Source organism: Chelonia mydas, chromosome 3 (genome assembly GCF_015237465.2).
Source record: "Chelonia mydas isolate rCheMyd1 chromosome 3, rCheMyd1.pri.v2, whole genome shotgun sequence".
Lineage (NCBI taxonomy): Eukaryota > Metazoa > Chordata > Testudines > Cheloniidae > Chelonia > Chelonia mydas.
The window spans coordinates 6,349,559-6,375,180 of record NC_057851.1 but is presented as its reverse complement, the minus strand read 5'-3'; the positions used below and the strand labels follow the sequence as shown (position 1 = coordinate 6,375,180).

Below are 25,622 nucleotides of genomic sequence, written 5' to 3'. Positions count from 1 at the left end.
CGAGGCTCCTAAGTGAGTTAGGTGCTTTTGAAATTTTTACCCAAAATGTGTATATTAAAAAATTGTTTGACAATTTAACTATTAGTTTAGGGACTACTAACCAATTCTTTTCTTAATTTAAGAACTTTACTTAAATAACTTTGAAGCTTTCTGATTTTTTTCAATGAATTTTAAAGTCCCACATTGCCAAAAAGACAGATTCTTTTGATTTTGTTAGCACTATTTCAGATCCTCTCTATGGTTTTTCAGTTGTTTACTCTTCTTTGTAATTGGATGTTAGTGATTGAGAATCTTTTATGTCACACTTGCATTTTCCATAAAAAAACCAAAACAACCACAACATTGTGAAAAGTGTAAGTTCCAAACCAGACAGTTCCATCAGTGTGTTCACAGCTCATGCTGCAATTTTATTTTATCAGTCATCTTGCCAGTAGGACATATTTTTAGATTAGTTTTCAGTACCCAAGACAACAGTGTCAAGGTGGCTGTTCCCTCATGTTTCCTTTTGCTGTGTTTGGCAAGATGGTCTCTTGGGGTCAAATTGAAACTGTCAGTTAGAGTTCTGTAACTGATGTGTATTTGTAGCTGCTTCCATGTGTCATGTGGCAAAGCACAAAGAGTTGGAAATCATGCAGAGCTATGTTAGGGCAGGAAACTTCATGACTGCATCTCTCAGAGATTCTGAGTTTGGCTTGAGAGCCTTCCCTGTTTAATCCACTAGTTATTTACACCACTTGATCCTGACCAACTGTGGCTATTTGAAGTAGACAGGCACAATGAAATGAGGCTGGTTAGTTTTATCTTGCTGAATGGGAACAAACTAGATTTTTTTTTTGGGGGGGGCAATACTTTCATAATAAAAACCAAAATTCTCTGAAGCATCTGGTACTAGCCACTGCCAGAGACGGGATACAGGACTAAATAGGAATAGCCATAGCAGATCAGTGATCCATGTTCTCAATACTGATGTGTTTTTAGGGTCAGATCTTCTAAATCTTGCTCATTGAAGTAGTTCTGGTGACTTCATTGACTCCAGTAACATTATTTGCATAAGTAAAGGCTAGTCCCAAACAAGAATTTTAGAATTACACATAGTTACATAACATAGTTTTGGGGAAATTGCCAAGAGTTCACTGTTAAATTTATGCTTTATTTTGATCTGAAGTACTGCATTAAATACCATGGTTTTGAATGGTATTTCGTTGAAATTGGTTTTTCTGAACTCAGTAAAGTTTCTTCTGAGAGATCTTGCTGAAGGTAAGATGGAGGGGTATCAAATCTCATATTGTTTTCTTTAGTAACAGCAAAACTCTTGAAAGACACTGCTGTGTTTGCTGATTTTTCTTTACCAATCGTGTGACCCAAAAGATCCCCTATGGCTTAAAAGAAATTTTAAAATATTAAGTTTCAGAGTAACAGCCGTGTTAGTCTGTATTCGCAAAAAGAAAAGGAGTACTTGTGGCACCTTAGAGACTAACCAATTTATTTGAGCATAAGCTTTTGTGAGCTACAGCTCACTTCATCGGATGCATATAGTATGCATCTGATGAAGTGAGCTGTAGCTCACGAAAGCTTATGCTCAAATAAATTGGTTAGTCTCTAAGGTGCCACAAGTACTCCTTTTCTTTTTTTAAAATATTAAGTGTCTTGTCTGTAAGTGACTGAATTGGAATGTTTTTAATACATTCTGGTTGTGTAAATCCGTTGACTCTAAGCTGGAGCCAGATGTCACCAATGGGGAAAGAGCTGGGGCTCTCACTTGGAGTTCTTGCTTCCTTCCGTTTCTTCCCTTTAATACTTCAGTATTTGTATCTTAAATAAATAATATTATGGTTTTCCTAGTGGCAATAGCGGGTTCCAAATCTTCTAGCCAGTTCTTTCTACCTCGCCCTGTGGTATCTAAACTTCATTGATTTCAGCTGGAATTGCACACATGAATAAGGGAGTAAATTTGGGTTCCTTCTGTGCCTTTCCGGACCATCAAAGTGGCAGTGCAGCAAAGGCGTACAATAGAACCTCAAAGATACGAACACCAGAATTACAGACTGACTGGTCAACTGGACACCATGTGAAACCAGAAATAACCAATCAGGCAGCAGCAAATACCCCCCCCCCCCCAAAAAAAAAAAAAAAAGTAAATACTGTACTGTGCCTGTATTGCATCTTAAAGGTAGGCACATCTGGATTGCCTGTCCCTGTCCCCACCCTTCTCACACCGGGCAGCCACTTACAACAAGGCAGCCAGAGCCAGTAGAGCAGGAGCAGCAGTGCTGGGGTCTGCCTTGATTCTTTCTGTTTCCTCCCCCGCCTTCCCCCCCCCCCCCCCCAGCAGGATGCGCTGCTTTTACCCCCTCTCCCCCAGCCGGGAGAGGGATGCACTGTTTTTTAGCCCCCTCTCCCGGGAGGGGAACACACTGTTTATAGACACACACTCTCACGCACTCACTCACACACCCCTCCCCGCTGGAAGGGAGACAAGCTTGCAGACTCATGCCAGTGCTGAATAGGAAGCTCAGCTGCTGCTGAAACCTGGCCTAGAATGTCAGCTGCTGGATCAGGGGCCCAAACTGTTTTGTTCAGATTTATGAACATTTTGTTCAGAGTTATGAACATTTCAGAGTTACAGACAACCTCTATTCTCAAGATGTCCGTAACTCTGAGGTTCTACTGTATACTCCACCCTTTTGGGGAGAGATGCCATATGTTGCTTAGCAGTTGTATCTGCAGTTAATGAAAGAACATCCTTGAGTGGTACTGAAGGAAGCAGCCCCATCTGGTCCTCTTTGGGCTGGAACGATTGGAGCTGTGTTGCTGACTTTAGGTGAAATTTTTGCGTTTTGGCAGAGCCATGTAACTTTTTTTCCTATTCCTTCCTTTAAGATCTCTGTACACTAACCAAAGAAATTGTTTTAGCACCTTTATAACCAGATCATGTTTGAGTAACGTTCTGTGTAGAACTCAGAACTTAGAGGAAAGTTCTTACAATTTGCCTGGCTGCTTTATGCTTCTGGCAACATACTGTGCAATCCTAAAAGAAAGTCATTTTTCCTGCAGAGCCTCTTAGAGCAGGTTTTGCCATGATTAGAATTGCATTTGGCACATTAATGGATTTAAACAATCTGGGAATTTCATTCTATATACCTAAGCTGAGTTTTACTATATCATATTGCATGTTCCACTGAATGCATTTAAGTAAGCTTGGAAGAAATAGGTTTTTATCAGTAAATGTCAGTTAATGCTGAATTCACTGTACACACACAAGCTTACAAAAAATATTTCTATCTGTGATAATAAAAATCTACAGATAGGCAAAGTAAGAAAAATTCAGCTTCAGAACTTTTAGAGGTTGATTTAAGGATATTTACTTTTTATGTTTTAACATGTGATGTTGACAGTTTGTGTTTTAACAGTTATAAAACTTTAATTCTTTGAATCCCAGCATCTACTGTCATGAAATAATTATTGACTGATGCCCCCCTTTCCCCCCGCTATTGGCTAATACCCTCCATAATTTCCCACAACTGTGAAAAAGTAAATTGATAAAAATTGAGGAAAAAAATCCTTAAAACCCAAAATTTTGCACAATTGTGAAAATTTAAATTGATAACAATTAGAAAAAATTCTTAAGAATATTAACATTATCTGTCAAAATCTTTAATAATGTTAAAATTATCTTATTTTCTCTTAATCTGTTGACTAGTGAGCAGTGATTAAAGATTCTTTTGAGATGCTGCATTTGTATATTCCTATGTGGTAGGATTGAGTCAGAAGAGTATATTTAATTTTTGTGCTGAAAAGGGCATTGAGCATGTGCATAATCAACTTGATTTTCACCCAGTTTAAGTATAATTCAGATTCCTTCCTCTTTTTCTAATCTGCTAGTGAGGTATCTCAGGATTTCCCTCACCTTTTATTCTGTTCACTCTTGGTATTTATACTGCACTTAATACCATTGTACCCGACCCCATATAAAAATTTACTTAACTCTGACATATAGTTAACCTTAGGTCCTTTTCTCCCCTTATCACAGACAAGCAGATGGGTTTTTACTATAGGTTTTAGAGTAGCAGCTGTGTTAGTCTGTATTCGCAAAAAGAAAAGGAGTACTTGTGGCACCTTAGAGACTAACCAATTTACTTGAGCATAAGCTTTTGTGAGCTACAGCTCACTTCATCGGATGCATAAAGTGGAAAGTACAGTGATGAGATTTTATATATACACACAGACCATGAAAAAATATACATTGTAAGGAGAGTGATCACTTAAGATGAGCTATTACCAGCAGGAGAGTGGGGTGGGGGGAGAGAAAACCTTTTGAAGTGATAATCAAGGTGGGCCATTTCCAGCACATTTCCAGGAGTTAACAAATTTCAGAGTAACAGCCGTGTTAGTCTGTATTCGCAAAAAGAAAAGGAGTACTTGTGGCACCTTAGAGACTAACCAATTTATTTGAGCATAAGCTTTCGTGAGCCACAGCTCACTTCATCGGCTGCATACTGTGGATCTTCTGTATTTTCCACAGTATGTATCCAAGCATTCTTTTTCTTTTTAGGAGTTAACAAGAACATCTGAGGAACAGTGGGGGGGGGAGGAATAGTTTCACTTAGTATAATGACTCAACCACTCCCAGTCTCTATTCAAGCCTAAGTTAATTGTATCCAATTTGCAAATTAATTCCAATTCAGCAGTCTCTCGTTGGAGTCTGTTTTCGAAGTTTTTTTGTTGAAGGATAGTCACTTTGAGATCAGAAATCGAGTGACCAGAGAGATTGAAGTGTTCTCTGACTGGTTTATGAATGTTATAATTCTTGACATCTGATTTGTGTCCATTTATTCTTTTACGTAGAGACTGTCCAGTTTGACCAGTGTACGTGGCAGAGGGGCATTGCTGGCACATCATGGCATATATCACATTGGTAGATGTGCAGGTGAACGAGCCTCTGATAGGGTGGCTGATGTTATTAGGCCCTGTGATGGTGTCCCCTGAATAGATATGTGGGCACAGTTGGCAACGGGCTTTGTTGCAAGGATAGGTTCCTGGGTTAGTGGTTCTGTTGTGTGGTATGTGGTTGTTGGTGAGTATTTGCTTCAGATTGGGGGGCTGTCTGTAGGCAAGGACTGTCCTGTCTCCCAAGATTTGTGAGAGTGACGTGTCGTCCTTCAGGATAGGTTGTAGATCCTTGATAATGCGTTGGAGAGGTTTTAGTTGGGGGCTGAAGGTGACGGCTCTGTTATTTTCTTTGTTGGGCCTGTCCTGTAGTAGGTGACTTCTGGGTACTCTTCTGGCTCTGTCAATCTGTTTCTTCACTTCAGCAGGTGGGTACTGTAGTTGTTAGAATGCTTGATAGAAATCTTGTAGGTGTTTGTCTCTGTCTGAGGGGTGGGCGCAAATGCGGTTGTATCATAGAGCTTGGCTGTAGACAATGGATCGTGTGGTGGGGTCTGGATGAAAGCTGGAGGCATGTGGGTAGGAATAGCGGTCAGTAGGTTTCCGGTATAGGGTGGTGTTTATGTGACCATCGCTTATTAGCACTGTAGTGTCCAGGAAGTGGATCTCTTGTGTGGACTGGTCCAGGCTGAGGTTGATGGTGGGATGGAAATTGTTGAAATCATGGTGGAATTCCTCAAGGGCTTCTTTTCCTTGGGTCCAGATGATGAAGATGTCCTCAATGTAGCGCAAGCAGAGTAGGGGCATTAGGGGACGAGAGCTGAGGAAGCGTTGTTCTAAGTCAGCCATAAAAATGTTGGCATACTGTGGGGCCATGCGGGTACCCATAGCAGTGCCGCTGATTTGAAGGTATACATTGTCCCCAAATGTGAAATAGTTATGGGTGAGGACAAAGTCACAAAGTTCAGCCACCAGGTTTGCCGTGACATTATCGGGGATACAGTTCCTGATGGCTTGTAGTCCATCTTTGTGTGGAATGTTGGTGTAGAGGGCTTCTACATCCATAGTGGCTAGGATGGTGTTTTCAGGAAGATCACTGAAGGATTGTAGTTTCCTCAGGAAGTCAGTGGTGTCTTGAAGATAGCTGGGAGTGCTCGTAGCGTAGGGCCTGAGGAGGGAGTCTACATAGCCAGACAATCCTGCTGTCAGAGTGCCAATGCCTGAGATGAGGGGGCGTCCAGGATTTCCAGGTTTATGGATCTTGGGTAGCAGATAGAATACCCCAGGTCCAAGGAGAGACTGCTGAATTGGAATTAATTTGCAAATTGGATACAATTAACTTAGGCTTGAATAGAGACTGGGAGTGGTAACTCAGGCTTGAATAGAGACTGGGAGTGGTTGAGTCATTATACTAAGTGAAAAGAAAAGGAGTACTTGTGGCACCTTAGAGACTAACCAATTTATTTGAGCATGAGCTTTCGTGAGCTACAGCTCACTTCATCGGATGCATACTGTGGAAACTGCAGAAGACATTATATACACAGAGACCATGAAACAATACGTCCTCCCACCCCACTCTCCTGCTGGTAATAGCTTATCTAAAGTGATCATCAAGTTGGGCCATTTCCAGCACAAATCCAGGTTTTCTCACCCTCCGCTCCCCCACACACAAACTCACTCTCCTGCTGGTAATAGCCCATCCAAAGTGACCACTCTCTTCACAATGTGTATGATAATGAAGGTGGGCCGTTTCCAGCACAAATCCAGGTTTTCTCACCTCCCCACCCCCCTCCAAAAACCACACACACAAACTCACTCTCCTGCTGGTAATAGCTTATCCAAAGTGACCACTCTCCCTACAATGTGCATGACAATCAAGGTGGGCCATTTCCAGCACAAATCCAGGTTTTCTCACCCCCCCCCCACCCCCATACACACAAACTCACTCTCCTGCTGGTAATAGCTCATCCAAACTGACCACTCTCCCTACAATGTGCATGATAATCAAGGTGGGCCATTTCCAGCATAAATCCAAGTTTAACCAGAACGTCTGGGGGGGGGGGGGGTAGGAAAAAACAAGGGGAAATAGGCTACTTTGCATAATGACTTAGCCACTCCCAGTCTCTATTTAAGCCTAAATTAATAGTATCCAGTTTGCAAATGAATTCCAATTCTGCAGTTTCTCGCTGGAGTCTGGATTTGAAGTTTTTTTGTTGTAAGATAGCGACCCTCATGTCTGTGATTGCGTGACCAGAGAGATTGAAGTGTTTTCCGACTGGTTTATGAATGTTATAATTCTTGACATCTGATTTGTGTCCATTTATTCTTTTATGTAGAGACTGTCCAGTTTGACTATTCAGGGGACACCATCACAGGGCCTAATAACATCAGCCACCCTATCAGAGGCTCGTTCACCTGCACATCCACCAATGTGATATAGCTCATCTTAAGTGATCACTCTCCTTACAATGTATATTTTTTCATGGTTTTTTTCATGGTCTGTGTGTATATATAAAATCTCATCACTGTACTTTCCACGTTATGCATCCGATGAAGTGAGCTGTAGCTCACGCAAGCTTATGCTCAAATAAATTGGTTGGTTTTTACTATAGAAATGCTGGGTTAAAAAGTTGGATCTTACATTTGTCCTGAGTTCACTGAGAGTCATGATCATTCTGACTTCCTGTGGGAGAACAACTGAAGACCCCATTAAATTCACTAGGGACCTTGCCAAGTAGACTTAATTTACCTGGAAGCACTTAGATGAAAGTACTAAACTGAGGGATACTCCAGAAAACACTAAGATAGGATAGAATTATGTAGTCACAGGTCACCTGACAAGAAAATTCTGTCCCCTTTCTCTACAAGTCCTCTCTCTTCTAGCATAGGTGACATTCCTGATGAGCCCAGGGCAAACAGTGAGAGATCCCAGTCCCATTCCATTAAGGACCTTAAATGTAACTCCTTATTCAATGTAGTGTAGAGATGGGATCACAGTGGTGATATGCTTACACTGATCTGTGTTTAACAGGCAGGCTGCCACATGCCATGCCTGGTGGAGATTTTCAGCATCAGTGTTTTCATTCCCAGTTAGTGTTCCAACCGTGTTGCGCAGGGCGTTTGGTTTTATGGACTGTGCTGTTCAGAGCAACTATGGTCTCTGGGTTAATACAGGTGCTTCAGTCTAAACTCTCCAAGCAAACCTGAGGCAGGATTTTTCAGCCACGCGGAGCAGGGCTTGGTTTAAAGCCAAGTCTTGTGAATAATTCAAGCACTTTCAAGGAAATTTTTATGTTTGCTACTTTAAAAACCCCAATTAACTGTGTTCATTTTTAAAAAATCTCCTCAATCCAGTGTGTGTGAGACTCTTACCCCATTATTGATGGATGATTCTGGACTATGTCTATCCTCTTCATCAGAATATAGATGCATTGTTTGGAGCGATGGGAATATTGGGCTTTATCTGGGTAGCTTCACCTAGCTTCACTAGGAGGGTGTTGAAGCACTGGAATGCGTTACGTAGGGAGGTGGTGGAATCTCCTTCCTTAGAGGTTTTTAAGGTCAGGCTTGACAAAGCCCTGGCTGGGATGATTTAGTTGGGGATTAGTCCTGCTTTGAGCAGGGGGTTGGAGTAGATGATCTCCTGAGGTCCCTTCCAACCCTGATATTCTATGAAAAAGGCCCATCAGCTGGCTGGGTGGAAACTGTGTTGTAGATTTATATGTGCAGCAGTGAGTAGTAAAGAGAAGATTCACATCACCAAGATCTTTACACCAGACGTATCTTGTAAAAATGTATTGTAGACACACTAAGTGTCCCATTGTGCTATATAACCAAGTTATCTGTGAGTAGTTGGATTGTGTATTGTTTCGTTAGTTGCCGCTTTGATTTCTCTTGGCACTGTGCACTCACTATCCTTTTCTTCACCAGGAGGATGGTAATATAACCCTGTTAGTTTTTGTATTCTCATGACTTGGGATTTGTATCCATATAGATTCTCCTATATGGTCCTTTTCATTATGAAATTTTTCATTAGATACTGTGGAAACTTTCATGTATAGTGCTATTCCCCTGTGTCTGACCTTTTCTTCCTGTATAATTTTTAGGCAGTTGTTAGTGTTCCATTCATCTATTTTTCCACCATGTTTCAGTAATGCATATTATGTTAAGCTTGGCTTCTGTTGCCAGGGATTCCAATTTACCTGCATTTACTTTCAAGCTTTCCCCATTGGTGTAGAGACGCACATTCTTGTTTTTCACAGTGTACCTATTTTTATTTAACTCCTTGGTTAGACACTCTGTAATTTTTCCAAAGGGGCACATTTTTCTGACCTATATTTCATCAGTCACAGATACCTTTGTATTACTAAAAAAGAAAAGGAGTACTTGTGGCGCCTTAGAGACTAACAGATTTATTTGAGCATAAGCTTTCGTGAGCTACAGCTCACTTCATCGAATGCTCATGAAAGCTTTTTTTTTTAATGTTATAGTTCTTGACGTCTGATTTGTGTCCATTTATTCTTTTACGTAGAGACTGTCCAGTTTGCCCAATGTACATGGCAGAGGGGCATTGCTGGCACATGATGGCATAGATCACATTGGTAGATGTGCAGGTGAACGAGCCTCTGATAGTGTGGCTGATGTGATTAGGCCCTATGATGGTGTCCCCTGAACAGATATGTGGACACAGTTTGCAACGGGCTTTTTTGCAAGGATAGGTTCCTGGGTTAGTGGTTTTGTTGTGTGGTGTGCGGTTGCTGGTGAGTATTTGCTTCAGGTGAGGAGGCTGGTCAAAAACCAGTCAGAGAACACTTCAATCTCTTTGGTCACTCGATTACAGACCGAAAAGTTGCAATTCTTCAATAAAAAAACTTCAGAAACAGACTCCAATGAGAGACTGCTGAATTGGAATTAATTTGCAAACTGGATACAATTAACTTAAGCTTGAATAAAGACTGGGAGTGGATGTGTCATTACACAAAGTAAAACTATTTCCCCATGTTTATTACACCACACACACACACACTCACTCACTCACTCTGTTCCTCACAGGTTCTTGTCAACTGCTGGAATGGCCCACCTTGATTATCACTACAACACCCACCCCACCCCGCTCTCCTGCTGGTAATAGCTCACCTTGCCTGATCACTCTTGTTACAGTGTGTATGGTAACACCCATTGTTTCATGTTCTCTGTGTATATAAATCTCCCCACTGTATTTTCCACTGCATGCATCCGATGAGGTGAGCTGCAGCTCACGAAAGCTTATGCTCAAATAAATTTGTTAGTCTCTAAGGTGCCACAAGTACTCCTTTTCTTCTAGTGGGTATAGTTGTCTGACTGGTGTGTTCCTCAGCACCTCTCCGCTTTCCCCCAGCTCTTCGCTTAAGTAATCCTACGTAAACTTGTTAAGTTTCTGTGTCAGCAGTCCATTCTGCTTTGGTTGAGATGCAGTCCATCTCTTGTATATAGGCTCTCCCTTCTCCATAAAGTTCCCTAGTGCTTAATACATTTAAATCTTTTTCTTTGCACCATTTTCTCATTCATGAATTGAAGCCCCGGCGTTCCCCTGTATAGTTGGACCTGTGTGTGGAACTGGAAGCTATCAGAGAAAGCTACTGTAAAGACCTTGGGAAAAGGCCTTTTTCTTAATAATGTACATCTGCCTTCCATACTTACCATAAAACATTAATCTGAGCTCCTTCCTGAGATGACTAGTTCTAAGGCTTCCTTTCCTTCCTATAGATTTTTGTTTTAGAAACATGCATGAGACCCTGCCTGGTCTGGCTGCCAAGGTAAGTCAGCAAAATAGTTCTGCATCTCCACACAGGGTCCTAAAGCTTAACAATTGGTTACAGTGGGAATGAGCGGGATTCTCACACTTCCCACTTCTCGTTCCTGAGCCAGTTCAGAAAAGTGTCTGTTGTTGAAGGATGTGACTGTGAAATAAATTGTTGGCTTTGAATTTTGAATAAAAGACCTCAGAAGGGATTCAGACTGTGATTCCCCAAATGGCAGTGTCACGTCTTCCTGTCTTCCTCTGGGGTACGTGGCTAGCCAAGCTGCAAGATCATTCTTGTTAATGATTTGAACCTATTGTCCTCAAATGAGGAAGAGTTCTCACATAACTAACCCTGTTTAATAGCTCTGAGATTAGCGCACACAGCAGGGGCCTCTGACACAGCCTATAATACCTTTAAAACCTCCCACAAACTATCTAAGTCTTTATCTTGAAGAGTACATTTAAATAGCTCAGATAAGGTGTTTTTAATGCTAACCATCAGAATTAGTAATTGTTCTTCAGTTTCAAGAGTTTTTTTTTTTATACTGAGGCTTCATTAATCTTTTTAAATGAAGTACTCTTGGTCAAATGACAGGGCAGCTCTTCTGTGTTACTGTCAGAGATCTGTGTATCATTTCTCTAGGCATCTGCACTGTTCTGAGAATGAATGCAGGGTACAATTTTTCAGGCAACATATTTGCAAAGGTAACAGCTCACAAAAAGTTGCAAGTAACCAACCCTTGGAGGAAGGTCAGTGAGCAGTGGCAGAAGATCTGTTGGGCCTTTGCTATTCGTTTTTGTCTTTGCTTTATACATAGACTTTAACTCTGTGCAACCCTATGCTTAGGTTTTTGTTTTTGAAATGTTGACAAAGCAAATAGCACTTCTTACCATTTTAAAAGTCCCTTTCCTTTCCCCTGGACTGTCTTTCATAAATTTATAGACTTTAAGGCCAGAAGGAACTATTCTGGTCATTTAGTGTTACCTGGTGCATAACATACGCCATAGAATTTCAACCAGACTTCATATTTGGACGTGATGTGAATGGGTTACCATAGACGTTCTGAAGTGTAGCTATGGTGCCTTTTCTCAGTAGAGATCAGTGACCCCTGAAAGTGGGCAAATAAAACTGGCACATAAAGATGGAGTTTGATTCTAAGGAGAGGAAGGAGTGAGAGCAGCAGAATAAGGACAATGGATTTTAAAAAAACCAGACTTTAGCAAATTCAGAACTGATATGTAAGGTCCCATTGGAAATAAATCTAAGGGAAAAAGGAGTTTGGGAGAGCTGGCAGTTTCTCAGAGAGACCCATATTAAAGGTGTTGCAGTAAATTATCCAGATACAAAGGAAAGATAACAAGACTACTCAGAGGCCAATGTTGCTCCATCAGAAGTTCTTCAATGACCTGAAAATCAAAAAGGAATCCTACAAATAGCGGAAACATGGAGAAATTGCTGAGGCTGAAATAGCACATGCACATAGGGAAAAAATCAGAATGGCTAAGGTACAAAATGAATTGCACCTAGCAAGAGACATAAAAGAAACTTGACTAAAAAGGTGAATTATGACCAGAAGCCTAACACAATTAATATTAACAACAAGGGGGAAGAAAGGCAAGCCAAAATAGGGAAGGTACAGGTTAAAGAATATTTAGGTAAGTTAGATCTAGTCAAGTCAGCATGGCCTGATGAAATGCACCCTATGATACTTAAGGAACTAGCTGAAGCAACTTCTGAACTGTTAGCAATTTATCTTAGAGAACTCATGGAGGACAGGTGAGGTCCCAGAGGACTGGAGAAGGTCAAACATAGTACCCTTGTTTAAAAAGGGGAACAAAGAGGACGTGAGGAATTGTGGACCAGTCAGCCTAACTTCGATACCTAACTAGCATCCTGGAACAAATTATTAAACAATCAATTTGTAAGCACCTAAAGGATAATAAGTAATATCCAACGTGGAGTTGTCAAGAACAAATCATGTCAAACCAACTTAATGTCCTACTTTCATAGGGGTTACTAGCCTAATGGATGGGGGGAAGCTGTAGACGTGATGTATCTTGATTTCATTAGGGCTTTTGACACTGTCCCAAACTAGGGAAATGTGGTCCAGATGAAATTACTATAAGGCGGGTACAAAACTGGGTGAAAGACTGTACTCAAAGAATAGTTATCCATGGTTCACTGTCAGACTGGAAGGACTTATCTAATGTGGTCCCCCAAGGGTCTGTCCTCAGTCCAATACTATTCAGTATTTTCATTAATGAGTTGGATAATGGAATGGAGCATATAATTATCAATTTTGCAGTTTGCACCAAACTGGAAGGGGTTGCTAGCACTTTGGAGGACAGGATTAGAATTCAAGATGACCTTAACAAATAAGAGAATTGATGTGAAATACGATGAAATTTACTAAAGACAAGTGCAAAAGACTACACCTAGGCAAGAAATATCAAATGCACAGCTACAAAATGGGGAATATGTCGCTAAATGGTAGTACATCTGAAAACAATCCGGTTACAGTGGATCACAAACTGAATATGAGTCAACAACGTGATGCAGTTGTGAAAAAGGCATGTATATTTCTGGGGAATGTTAACAGGAGTGTAACATGTGAGACATGGGAGGTCATTGTGCTGCTCTGCTCGGCAGTGGTGAGGCCTCAGCTGGAGTACTGTGTCTAGTTCTGGGTGCCTTTAAGAAGGATGTGGACAAATTGGACAGAGTCCAGAGGAAAGCTACAAAAATAAGAGGTTTGGGAAATCTGGCCTGTTGAGGAAAAATTTTTAAAAAAATCAAAAATAATGGGCTGTTTAATCTTGAGAAAAGAAGACTGATGGGGGACCTGATAATAGCCTTCAAATATGTTAAGGGCTGTTATAAAGAGGATGGTGAGCAATTGTTTTCCATGTCCACTGAATATAGAAAAACAAGTAATGGGCCTAATCCACAGCAAGGGAGATTTAGGTTAGGTATTAGGAAAAAATCTATAACTATAAGAATTAAGTACTGAAATAGTTTACCGGGGAGATTATAAAATCCCTGTCGTTACAGGTTTTTTAAGAACAAGTTAAACAAACACCTGTCAGAGATGGTCTAGGTATACTCCGTGCAAGAGGTTGGAGTAGATGACCTTTCAAGATCCTTTACAGCCCTACATTTCTATGACTATAAGGTTCCCAGCAACAAGTGAATATTGCAATTGTATGCAGATCTCAGATGAAATTTGAAAGAGATAGTAGTTAAGGACATAGAAGTAAACAGTAATTGGACAAAATACAGCATGGTTACAAAAGGTAGATCATGCCAGAGCAACCTGATCTTTCTTTGAGAAGGTAACCGATTTTCTAGACAAAGGAAATACAGTAGATCTACCTGGATTTCAGTAAAGCATTTGATACAGTTCCAAATGGGAAAACATTAGTAAAATTGGAGAAGATAGAAATTAATATGAGAATTGAAAGGTGGATAAGGAACTGCATAAAGGGGAGACCACAGCGGGTCATACTGTAAGGTGAACTGTCAGGCTGGAGGGTGGTTGCTAGTGTAGTTCCTCAGGGATCAATGTTGTAACCAATTTTATTTAACATTTTCATTAATGGCCTTAGCACCAACAATGGGAGTGTGTTAATAAAATTTGCAGATGACACAAAGTTGGGGGTGTTGTCAATATGGAGGAGGACCAGAATATCATACAAGAAGATTTGGGCAACTTTGACAACTGGAGTAATAGAAATGGGATGAAATGTAGTAGTGCAAGTCATGCATTTAAGGACTAAGAACTAGAATTTGTGCTTTAAACTAGGGACTTATTAGTTGGAAGCAACGGAGCAGTAGAAAGTCCTGAGTGTATTTGGTCAATCACAGGATGACTGTTAGCCACCAATACGATGTTGCCATGAAAAAGGCTAACGCAATCCTGGGATGTATCAGGCAAAGTATCTCCAATAGAGATAGGGAAGAATTATTATTACCATTATACAAGACACTAGTGAGACCTGATCTAGAGTACTATGTGCAGTTCTGATCTTCCATGTTTAAGAAAGATGCATTCAAACTGATGCAGAGAAGGGCTACTAGAGTTTTCAGAGGGCTGGAGAACCTACCTTAAGACAGGAGACATGATGAGCTTGGCTTGTTTAATCCAGCAAAATAAAAGCTGAGGGAAAATATGATTGTTCTCTGTAAATACATCAGAGGGATAAATACCAGGAAGGGAGAGAAGTTAAGGGCCAGTGTTGGCACAAGAACAAATGGATATAAACTGGCGATCCATAAGTTAGGCTTGAAATTAGACAAAACTTGCTAACCATCAGAGGCGTGATGGTCTGGAACAGCCTCCCAAGGGAAGCAGTGGGAGCAAAAAACCTAACTGATTTTAAAACTATACTTGGTAAGTTTATGGAGGGGATGGTGTGATGAGATTGCCAACCATGGCACATGGCCTATCTGCAACTGCTTTCAGCAAATATCTTCAGTGGCCAGAGATGGGAATGCTAGATGGGGAGGGCTCTGAGTTAATACAGAGAATTCTTCCCAGGTGCTTTGCTGGTGGATCTTGCCCACACGCTCAGGGTCCAATTGATGATTATATTTGGGGTCAGAAAGGAATATTTCCCCAGGTCAGATTGGCAGAGACCTTGGGGTTTTTTCGCCTTTCTCTGCAGCGTGGGACATGGATTACTTGCTGGTTTGAGCTAGAGTAAATGGTTAATTCTCTGTTAATTTGGAAATTGTAGGCCTATTGCAGGAGTTGGTGAGTGAGGTTTTGAGGCCTGTGATGTGCAGGAGGTCAGACTAGAGGATCATGGTAGTCCCTTCTAGCTTCAATGAGTCTGTAACCCTATCACTTTGGATCTGACTCTCAGCAAAGAGGCAGCAGCACCCACCCTTAGAGCCTCTCCCTTGGAAAAGGTTTCAGAGTAGCAGCCGTGTTAGTCTGTATTCACAAAAAGAAAAGGAGTACTTGTGGCACCTTAGAGACTAACAAATTTATTTGAGCATCTGAAAATCCCTGTTGCTCAGAGTGTGGAAGTTTGTCTGCAAGATATTTTTCTTCTATTATCTCTTCTTCAGCTTCCCTACCTGTAAAATGGTGGTGATACCTACTTCACCAGAGGTATTAGCATCTTTGCAGTGCTTTGCGAACATCCAACTCTGTAGAGATGCTAAGTATTTAAGTAGGTTGGTAACAATACTAAAAATAAAGTCCAAGGAAAACGCTTTTACATGAACATCCCAAAGAATTAACATGGCTGAAGGCAAACTTATTCTGAATGTTGTGCATGTGGGAACAGACAGGTTGATAGCTGGGCTGATTAAGTCTCTAAGTAGTAATGTGGTTAATTCCTGGATAGGGAAAGAGCCAGTTCCTAAGTGCCACATTTTCCAGGAAAAAGAAAAGGAGTACTTGTGGCACCTTAGAGACTAACCAATTTATTTGAGCATAAGCTTTCGTGAGCTACAGCTCACTTCATCGGATGCATACTGTGGAAACTGCAGAAGACATTATATACACAGAGACCATGAAACAATACCTCCTCCCACCCCACTCTCCTGCTGGTAATGGAGAGTGGGGTGGGAGGAGGTATTGTTTCATGGTCTCTGTGTATATAATGTCTTCTGCAGTTTCCACAGTATGCATCCGATGAAGTGAACCGTAGCTCACGAAAGCTTATGCTCAAATAAATTGGTTAGTCTCTAAGGTGCCACAAGTACTCCTTTTCTTTTTGCGAATACAGACTAACACGGCTGTTACTCTGAAACCTGTCATTTTCCAGGAACCGACTGGAGGGACAAGAAGTTTAAGGGTTTCTTTCTTTAAGCAATGCCAGGTATTTTCTGTCTCCGTCAGCCAGCCTGGCTACCAGCGATTCTGTAATGCTCTGAGAAGGGTTTGTCTGTCTGTTTGTCCTCCTTTGTCCCTCATTTGATGACTGATGCCTGCATCTGTGTATAATTAGAGATAAGGTGGGGGCAGCTGTTATTACTCTCTCCTGTAATGCTGTCCCTCTGCTGGATGTTGTTGAAAAACCAGTGTTCTTCTAGGGCATTGGGCTTATCCTGGAGTTGGTCATCACAGGATCTAATTAAGGAAGAAAAGAGGGAGAAGAGCCTGTTTAACAACAATGGCATTCTAAAGCCTCCCCTTTAATGAGGAAATTGAATCTGTGACTGCAGAGCCCACTTGTACATTTAAAGTGGATCCAAGCATATTTCTGTGAGTGAAGACAGACCTTGCTGGGTTTCAGGGCTCTTCAGCTGTCTGTAATGATGTCTGCAGCTGCACCTCTGCCTCTCAAGAGCTTGCCTTTGCTTTGTGTTAAGAGCTATACTTAGGATAAGTTTGATACTTAGGAACATTAAATGGTTATTCTAATTGTAGCCCTCCATCCCTGCTCACAATCATCCTTCTTCACAGGAGGAAGGGTAGATATGTTGCTCAGTTCAGCTGCTTTACCAAGTTCCTATACCCCTGTCCCCAAAAGCAGAGCACAATCTTTCCAGAGTGCTAATGACTAACTACCCACAGCCCATACATGGTGGCACCATGGAAGGCCCAGTGGCTAGGATTTACCCCAAGGAATTTAGGTACCTGACTCCCATTCATTTTGACTTTCTGTGAGTTGGGCACTTTTCTCTCTCAGGTCCCTTTGAAAATGCTAATCGCTGTGCCTTAGCATCAAGTTGTAAGAGAGTAGGTGAGCTTGCTCTAGTAAACTATCCACCTGTCTGGTTTATAAATTAACCCTAAAGAGACTTGGTCATCCCCAGGCAGAGGTTGCCTGGAGACTAGCTAAGTTCCAAAGATTTTGTGAGGCATTATGCAGGGGAGGAGACAGGGATTCTGGCCACTATGCTGGGACTGCAGGCTGGTGAAGGTTTCCACATAGTATGCCTGCTTCCTTCTTGCTGTCCCAGCCTAGCATAAGACAGCTGGGGGGGGGGGGGGGGGGGGGGCGGGGTCACTTAACTGAGGGTCAGACGTAGTCCTCCCCCAGCAGTGATATGCACACCAGGTTGCTCTGCAGTTTATCTGAAACCTCATTGTTCAAATGTCTCCAGAACCCTTCAGAAAAACAGGACTGTACTGTGTAGCTTTGCTGGACTCTCCTCTGTTACGAATCTTGCCAGTGAAAGTCACTTGTCTGCATATCTCTGTTTTCCAGGGCCTGATCTCTTGCCATCCATCACCGCACTGATGAGTTTTGCCCCTCTATTTTGTTGCAGGAGTTGGCACCAGGAATTATTACAGGAAGATTGGCTATGAGCTGGAAGGGCCATATATGGTGAAAAAACTGGACTGATGCCCTAAACAAGAGGCACTGGAACCCCATCTTCATACCAGACGTGCTCCTGGGAGCAGGGCAGAGATGATGCTGACTAACCCTGGCAAGAAAGCTCGGGGGGAAGGAATGCAAGCTTAAAACAGAGGTCTGCTTGTTGCTAAGTATTTGTTATGCTGGAGTCCCCAGCCATAAATTGAAATCTCTACTGGGAGGGGCCCGATATTATTCTCCTGAGAGACCATCCATCGTTCCTTGCAGTGGGGATCTCATGAGAGAACCACACATCTTATTAGCTGACATAATACTGCTGGAGTTGGTGCAGTAGTGCATTGAAATGAGCAGAGTTGTGCTGTTTTGCTGATTGAAAGTTCTCGTTTTAGGGGACCCAGTTGAACATCTTGCTCACGTTCTGTCTGCATTTCCATTATGATGTCACTAGCATCATGTTTAAAACGTAGGCATGGAAAGCTTGCAGTCAGTTGAAACTGGGCTTGCAAGTTACTCGGGAAGCACAAATATTGTATTATTATATTATGCGTCTATTTTTAAATTGGGCAGGCTATCTGCTCTCCATACCGAGTAACAAGATTTAACTATTTTCAGGTAGGTGTGTGTGGTGGGGGCAGAGTGGTTTGCAAACATTTTGGATATTGTCAAGATTTTGAGATTCACATTTTGACCAACTCTGCACTAGGGCAGAGTCTTAATTTTGGATCACTCCAGCAATGAGAGATTTTAAGAAAAGTCTTTTTAGAAGAGTCAGAATAAGTGTCCGATGTGAGACCAAGCTACAAACCTCCGTGTATAAAGGCTGTGTGTTCAGCCCATTCCCCTATATTGGGGAATCCTGGGGTACAGTAGGTTTATAAGTGCTCTTTGTGCTGCAATATTTGAGCACTCAGAAGTATATTTCTTAAAAGCATTATGCTAGATTTTAGCTGCTTGACTCATGAAAGTCAGTGGGAGCCATGCAGCAAAAATTGAATGGAATGCATTAGAATGTGTGTCTGCATGATAGGAGAGAAGCAGCTTGAACTCTTTTATAGTCTTTTGACCTGAAATGGGGTTGAAATAAAGGGAAGCCATGTGAACCGAGTTCAGCATTTTACACATGCTACTCTTATAAATGAATCCGCCACAAGTCTTCTGGAAACTTCACATGTAATAGCTGCTCATAGACACATGTGATTAACTTGAAGAGAGTTCCTGCAGTTGTGTTTCAGTGCTGTTCATTAACTATGACTGCCACCAGGATCTATTGCTGCTTCAGAACATTGGCTCCTGGGGTCATGGGCTAAGAGCTGCTCTGACGTCTACTGACGCACACCTAACCAAGGAAGGGGAGAAATATGGGCAGGCTGTAGACATGCATTCTTTCTGGAGAGAATCTTTTAATAGAATTGTGTAAAGAATAGCTGACAATAAACTTTATATTATTGAAGTGTGAACTTCTTAAAGGTGTCCTGCGTTTTAAGGCTTTAGCGACTAAAATGCATCCTGACCAGTTTAACTCAGAGGTAGGAAAATTCCATGCCATTTTTGCTTTCTAATGGTATATACGGTCATCCTGCTTTTCAAATAAGAAAAGGGGGTGGGGGTCTGTGGCAAGGGGATTTGTGCTTGGTTTTTTTTACAAGTCTTTTCTATCTTGCAAGACTCTGTGGTAACTGAAGAATTGGTAGAATTCTGACATAAATACAGATGAAATCAAACCTGATTTATAGAAGGAGGATGATTTTTATTCAGAACGTTTAAAATTCTTTTAGAGTGATAGTTTGTTTTATTATCACCTGTTTAGCTTACATGACTCATATACACTTGGAATAAAAATAAAACTCTTGCTTTAAGATTTAACAACCCCTCCCATTATCCTTTAAATAAGGGCTAAGAATGCTCACAATGCACATTTTGAAACCTTCAGGTCTTCCAGCAAAACCAGGGAAGACCAGATTTGACACCTTTCAAGCCACTTGCTTGCTTCATCAAGAAGCATCAAAAGGTACAAAACCGATGATCTAGTTTTCCTTTTACAGGTCACCTCATGTCTTCTTTCTGCACTTGCTCTGCTTATGCCAGAACACAGATTCATTAGTCCCTCTTGACCATGCCGTGATTACAGAGATACCTAGAACCAGTGTTATAATGGAGGCTTCTACACTCAGCATTCCACAAAATATCAAATCTTCTCAGCCCATTGGTGTTAGCAACAGCATCCTGTGCAAGTTGCAGTTTGAGTAACCAAATTTTGCTGAACTGAATTCCTCTTGACAGTTTCAAATGGACAAAGTTTTCTTCATTTCCTGGCCTAAACCCCTGTGTGACATTGCTGTGCACAAACAGCTGCTACATTGCACCCTAGAGGGAGCTGCCCTTCAATGGTGGATAGTGATTCCTTAGCTCTGTCTTTAAAAGCATTTGGGAACCCATACGTTGGAGTGTATTTTGTAGATATGTAATCTCTGTTCTCTTCTAGATAGGTTTTTATACAACGCTAATTGTCATAGTATCTGAGCACCTTCCAGTAGTGCATTAAGTAATGTGACTACACATCTGTCACGTGGTGTTTGTTCTCTCATCCTCTTGCCAGAGGGGGAAGTGTGTGCAGCGGAGTATCTTGGTTTGGTAAGGTTTTTTATTTATTAAATAAAAATACCCGTTGCTGTGTGTGTATATTGAGGAAGGAAAGGTCAAAGAAATGCACCTTGCAGTTGGAAAAGTGGTGACATTAGAGACAGTCCTTAGTTCCTGGGGAAGTTCATTCCACAGTCTCGGACCACCCCTGGAGAAAGGTCTGTCTCCCACACAGATGAGCTTTACTCTTACTGTTGCGAGTTCCATTGTGCCAGAGGAGCTAAGTTGTCAACCATGGTCTTTGCCCTGGACCTTTAGATAGTCTTTTAGGTATCCTGGATCCAGACCATGGAGCACTTTGAAGATAAGGACTAAGACCTTGAACTTCATTCAAAATTCTGTGGGACGCAAAGAACAGGTGTGTTGTGTTCACAGTAACCCATGTTGCTGAAGACACATGCTGCAGCACTTTGTACTACTTGGAGTTTCCTAAGTGCTGACGGTTTCATGCCTAGGTATATCACATTGCTGTAGTTCAGCCGAGAAGTGGTGAAGGCATGAATAACTGAGGCCAAGTTTCTTCTGCCAGGATGGGATGGAGTCTTCTAGCTAACTGGAGATAGTAGAAAGCATTACTTGCAGTTGTTGTGATGTGAGAGCTCAGCATCCATGAGGAATCAAAGAATACTTCTAGACTATAGACTGAATTGACCAGTTGTGGATGTCAAACTTCAACCAACGGAGATTGCACAGTCCTCAAGGTACTTTCCTCTGACCATCATCATCTCTTCCTGTTTTGCTTGGGTTCAGCTTTAGCCATCGTTTCTCATCCAAGCACTGCACCATTTTATGTGGTTAAGGATGGGTAGAGCTGTGTGTCATCTGCATATTGCTGGCACTTGAGTCCATATTGTCTGATCCGTTCACCTAGTGTTTGCATGTAGATATTGAAAAGGTCCAGAGAGAGAATTGATCCTTGTAGGATCCCCACAAGCAGAAAAGTCTGGTGGTGTAGGTGCAGTTTCCCATCACTACTTGTTGGTCCCATCAGGAAGGACTCAAACCACTATAGTGCATTACCCTGGACTCCTGCCACTTCACTCAGGTGAGAGAGCAGTATCTCATGATCAGCGGCGTCGAATTCACTGTCACTCTATTCACTATGAGTGCCACGAAAGCAGTGTCCGTTCCCTGTCCTGACATGAATCAAGATTGTGCCAGGTCTAGAACGTTGGCTTTATTTAGATGAGCTAGTAGTTGTCCTTTTGCTGTCTTCTCTGTGAGCTTGCTCAGGAATGGGAGGTCTGACATTCAGCAATAATTGGCTTTTTTCAACAAAATGTTATGTATGGCTTGTCAAGCTTTACAGTTCAGTGATGTTCACATTCTCTAGCATGGCACAGAGATATATCAGCATCTCAAGACAAGAATTAGCAGAAGTCAGTTTGGTTTCTGTCCAGGAGTAGGCAAGAGGGAGGCAGTATTTGCTGTGAGGATCTTACCTGAGCATGTGATAGAAATGCAAAGGGAAATCCATATGTGCTTTTGGATTTAGAAAAGGCATTTGATAAAATTCAGTGTGACAAAATGATGGATACTCTTTAAGAATGTAGTATTGACTTCCAAGATCTATGATTAATAAAAAGCTGGTAGTGGGGACAGAAAGCAGCAATCCAAATGAACTGTGAAATAGCTGAGTGTTGTAGCATCAAGAAAGGTGTATGCCAGGGTTGTATCCTATCTCCACCACTATTCAACATATATGCAGAAATTCTAATGAGGGAAAGTTTAGAAGACATTTACCAGGACATACACAGGTCAATGGCATATACATCAGCAACATACAATACTCCAATGACCTAGTTTACATCACTATGACCAGGGAAAACTTCAGAACATGCTTATTGCTATGAATAATGCCAGCAAGAAATATGGAAGGATGATTAATGTTAGAAGGACAAAAAGTATAAGTAACCATAGAAATACACAAGATAGGCAATATCTATATCTCAACAGTCAAGTGGTGAAATGAGTGAATAGCTTCCCCTGTTTAGGGAATCCAATAACATCAGAAGGAAGATGCAACAAAGAAATCAGGAAAAGGATGATACAACTTGCAAAAAGTGCATTCAGCAATTTGCAAAGACTTTTGTATTGTTGAAAGTTTGAATTACACATCTGTACTAGATTGCTGAAGTGCTACGTATAGTAAACTCACCTGTATGGATGTGAGAGCTGGACACTTAAAAAGGACACAGAGATGACTCAGAGTGTTTTTTTTTATTATGGAAGAATGTCAGAAATTAACAATTTGGATAACCAAAACAAGATACAATGAGGTAATGACAAGGCTGAATTTTAAAAGATATATATATATATATTTTTTAAAATCCTAGATAAGAGAATAACATCTTTCTGTGGACACATTGCTTGCTGATTGTAGAGTGACTCAATTCTGGCACTCATACGATCAGCTAAGATTGCAGGCAAACCAGGAAGAGGAATAAAGAGAGCCAGCTGTATCAGAAACATTGTCAAATAGTCTGGTATCCAAAGGAGATTGGACATTTTACAGCTCTGTTGCATTTGGAAAAGATGGAAGGTGACGGTTGACAACCTCCGTATTGTAGATGTCATATGAAGAAGATAGTTGACTAGGACTGAAATATCCAGGGTGGGTTTCTTCAGTGTTGGCTGGACTACAGCATATTTGGAAGGAGAAAGGGAAGATTCCGTCTCTGAATGAGGCATTGGCTATTTTGGTCAGTTAGTTGCACCAGTTTTTTATGACTCCCTTTCACAAGCCAGGAAAAGCCTGGGTCAGATTGACAAGTCTTGGGTTGAGATTCCTTTTGGTTGTCTAGAACACCTTGACGAGTGAACATACTGAACTCTAGGAATGCAGGTGGCCTGTTGGTTGGTGATTGCAGGTGTAGCAGATCCATACTGTTTCAGAAGGCTTCCAGAATGTGTGATCTTTTCAGTGTAGTGTTAGACCCGCAGCAGGGGCCTCCCTATGGACAGATACAGTTTTGGTATATAATACTCTTAAGTACTCTTTATTGCTTACAAAATAAACCTCATTAACTCCACATTTGTACCCCAAACATACTACACCAGAGTCCGCAGATCAGAATGAAGTCCCGATGGCCAGTCGAGGTTAACTCAGATCAGATGCAGGGAGCTGGCAGAAAGACCACATCTATATCCAAACAGGGCTCTGGGGTTGCTGAAAGACTCCAAATTGCAAATGTATGAAACCTCCATTTATAATCCACTTTGTAACATCATTAGTCTTTTGTCTCTGTTTGGGCCTTTCACCCACAACTCAGTTCCAGGCAGACCGCCATGATTCAAGGGGTGCCATTTCCTCCAGTTCTTATACATTTTTTTTTTTAATAGCAGTCCAGCTGGTGTTGTTTCCTTATCTGCTGATTCTTCATATATTTCCCAGGGACGTAACAAAGTTGTTTTGTACAAATAGTCCTTGACAGCTTGAAACCTTAAGTTCTTGCTTCAGTTGCCAACACACAATGCACGTACTTATGTCAAACACATGCCACCCACACTAGACCTTGATGACCTATAATGTATTACATGGATATATGTGTGATATATCCCAACAGTAGTAGTATGATAGTCCTTTGCAGTGCTCAGCTATGATGCACCTTATAGGCGTTCAGGATTGATTAAGTGAGTTACCACCCTGGTTTGCTCCTTGGGGTGGGATTTGGCAGCCTCAGTGCAGGGAAGGTTTTCTTGGCCTGTGATACAACCTCAGCATAAGTTTTGAGGAGCTTGTTTCATCTTATCTAAATCGGCCTTTGTTTGCCGCAGTTAGCACTCAACTTTCTACCTCCTCTCTCCATCTGGTGCAGGGTGTCAGAAGACCAAGTCTGTGGTAGGGAGGAAAGGGACTGTTTGGGGCCAGCGTATCAGTGGCTGAGGCCAGTGTGGAATGGTAAGGCCTCAACTCCTCATGTTGTAGATGGAGTAGTTATGTCCATTAGCAGGCTTTGGAATTCGTTGGTGTCCATGAGCCACCATGGATGAATCAGGATCATTGATCTGACTTGTTGCCTGGGCACAGGAAAATCCCGGACCACTGCTTTAATGAAGTGATGATCTCGCCAAGACAACAGTTGGTTTGTGATGTCCCCCATCTTGATATCTAAGGGTCCAGAGTATAACTGGCTGTGTGGGTTGGGCCAAGATGTTCTATGAAAGTCCATGGGAAGCAAGTGAGGAGATGAGTTTTTGTGTGTTTGCATCTGTAGCCTTGTCAATACAAGCATTTGAAATCTCCCGTGCTCACAAGCCTGGGATATCTCATTGCCATTGGCAACAAGGTGTCAGTGAGCTCTTTCATGAATACTTTTTTCTGTGGTGGTCTGTAAATAAGCATAAAATTTGTTGGCTTTAACTCTGGTTTCTACTGTCAGATGAATGAACTCAAATGAAGTTATGGTACATGAGGCTTTTCTCTTTACATTTGATGTTTGCAGAGAAGATAAATGCAGTGCCACCTGCCTTCTTGTCCTATGTAGGTCAGAGGTGTACCAAGTATCCTAGGGCGATGAGATTGGATGACACTGCAAACTCTGTGCTAGCCTACCAGGTGTTGGTGATGCAGGCTGAATTGGGTACTTCATTGCTGATGAAGTTGTGTATTGTCTTTTGCTTGTTAGTGGCAGATCTAGTGTTGATCAGCCTCAACTTTAGTTCATGATGCTTTTGTGCCATCTGTTTCTGGCCCGTGCGTAGGTAGTGGACTTGTCAGTGTATAGATGTTAGATGTCTAGAATCTGGTTTCTTATTTCTGCTTTTCTGTTTCCTTGGACAGTTCCTCCCAATTTGAACTGTGACAGGAGATGGAGTAGATGTTGCATGAGATGTTCCAAGTGGAGGAACAGTTATCTGCTTCACCAGATGCCCTCGGAAAGGCAGGTCTGTTGGGTATCTTTCGGCACTATAATCTGGCTAAGTTTTGGGAATTAGTTGAAGCTGGAGCAATGTGTTCCTGGAAGAATGTTGGGTGTGCTGCAAACACAGTGGCCTAACAACCCTGGACACTGTAATAAATGACACTAATATT

At 41.6% G+C, this 25,622-nt stretch overlaps 1 protein-coding gene across 2 annotated transcripts in view; it reads left to right on the top strand.

The window, feature by feature from the left end:
• Positions 1-19,404, top strand: part of ELP3 (elongator acetyltransferase complex subunit 3) — a 134,970-nt gene extending 115,566 nt beyond the window's left edge. For both annotated transcript variants that reach the window (XM_037893829.2, XM_037893831.2), the window contains one exon: positions 17,898-19,404. In XM_037893829.2, coding sequence (XP_037749757.1) covers positions 17,898-17,974 — 77 coding nt within the window. In that variant the 3' untranslated portion in view covers positions 17,975-19,404. The remainder of the gene's footprint in view (positions 1-17,897) is intronic.
• The last annotated feature ends 6,218 nt before the right edge of the window (positions 19,405-25,622 follow it).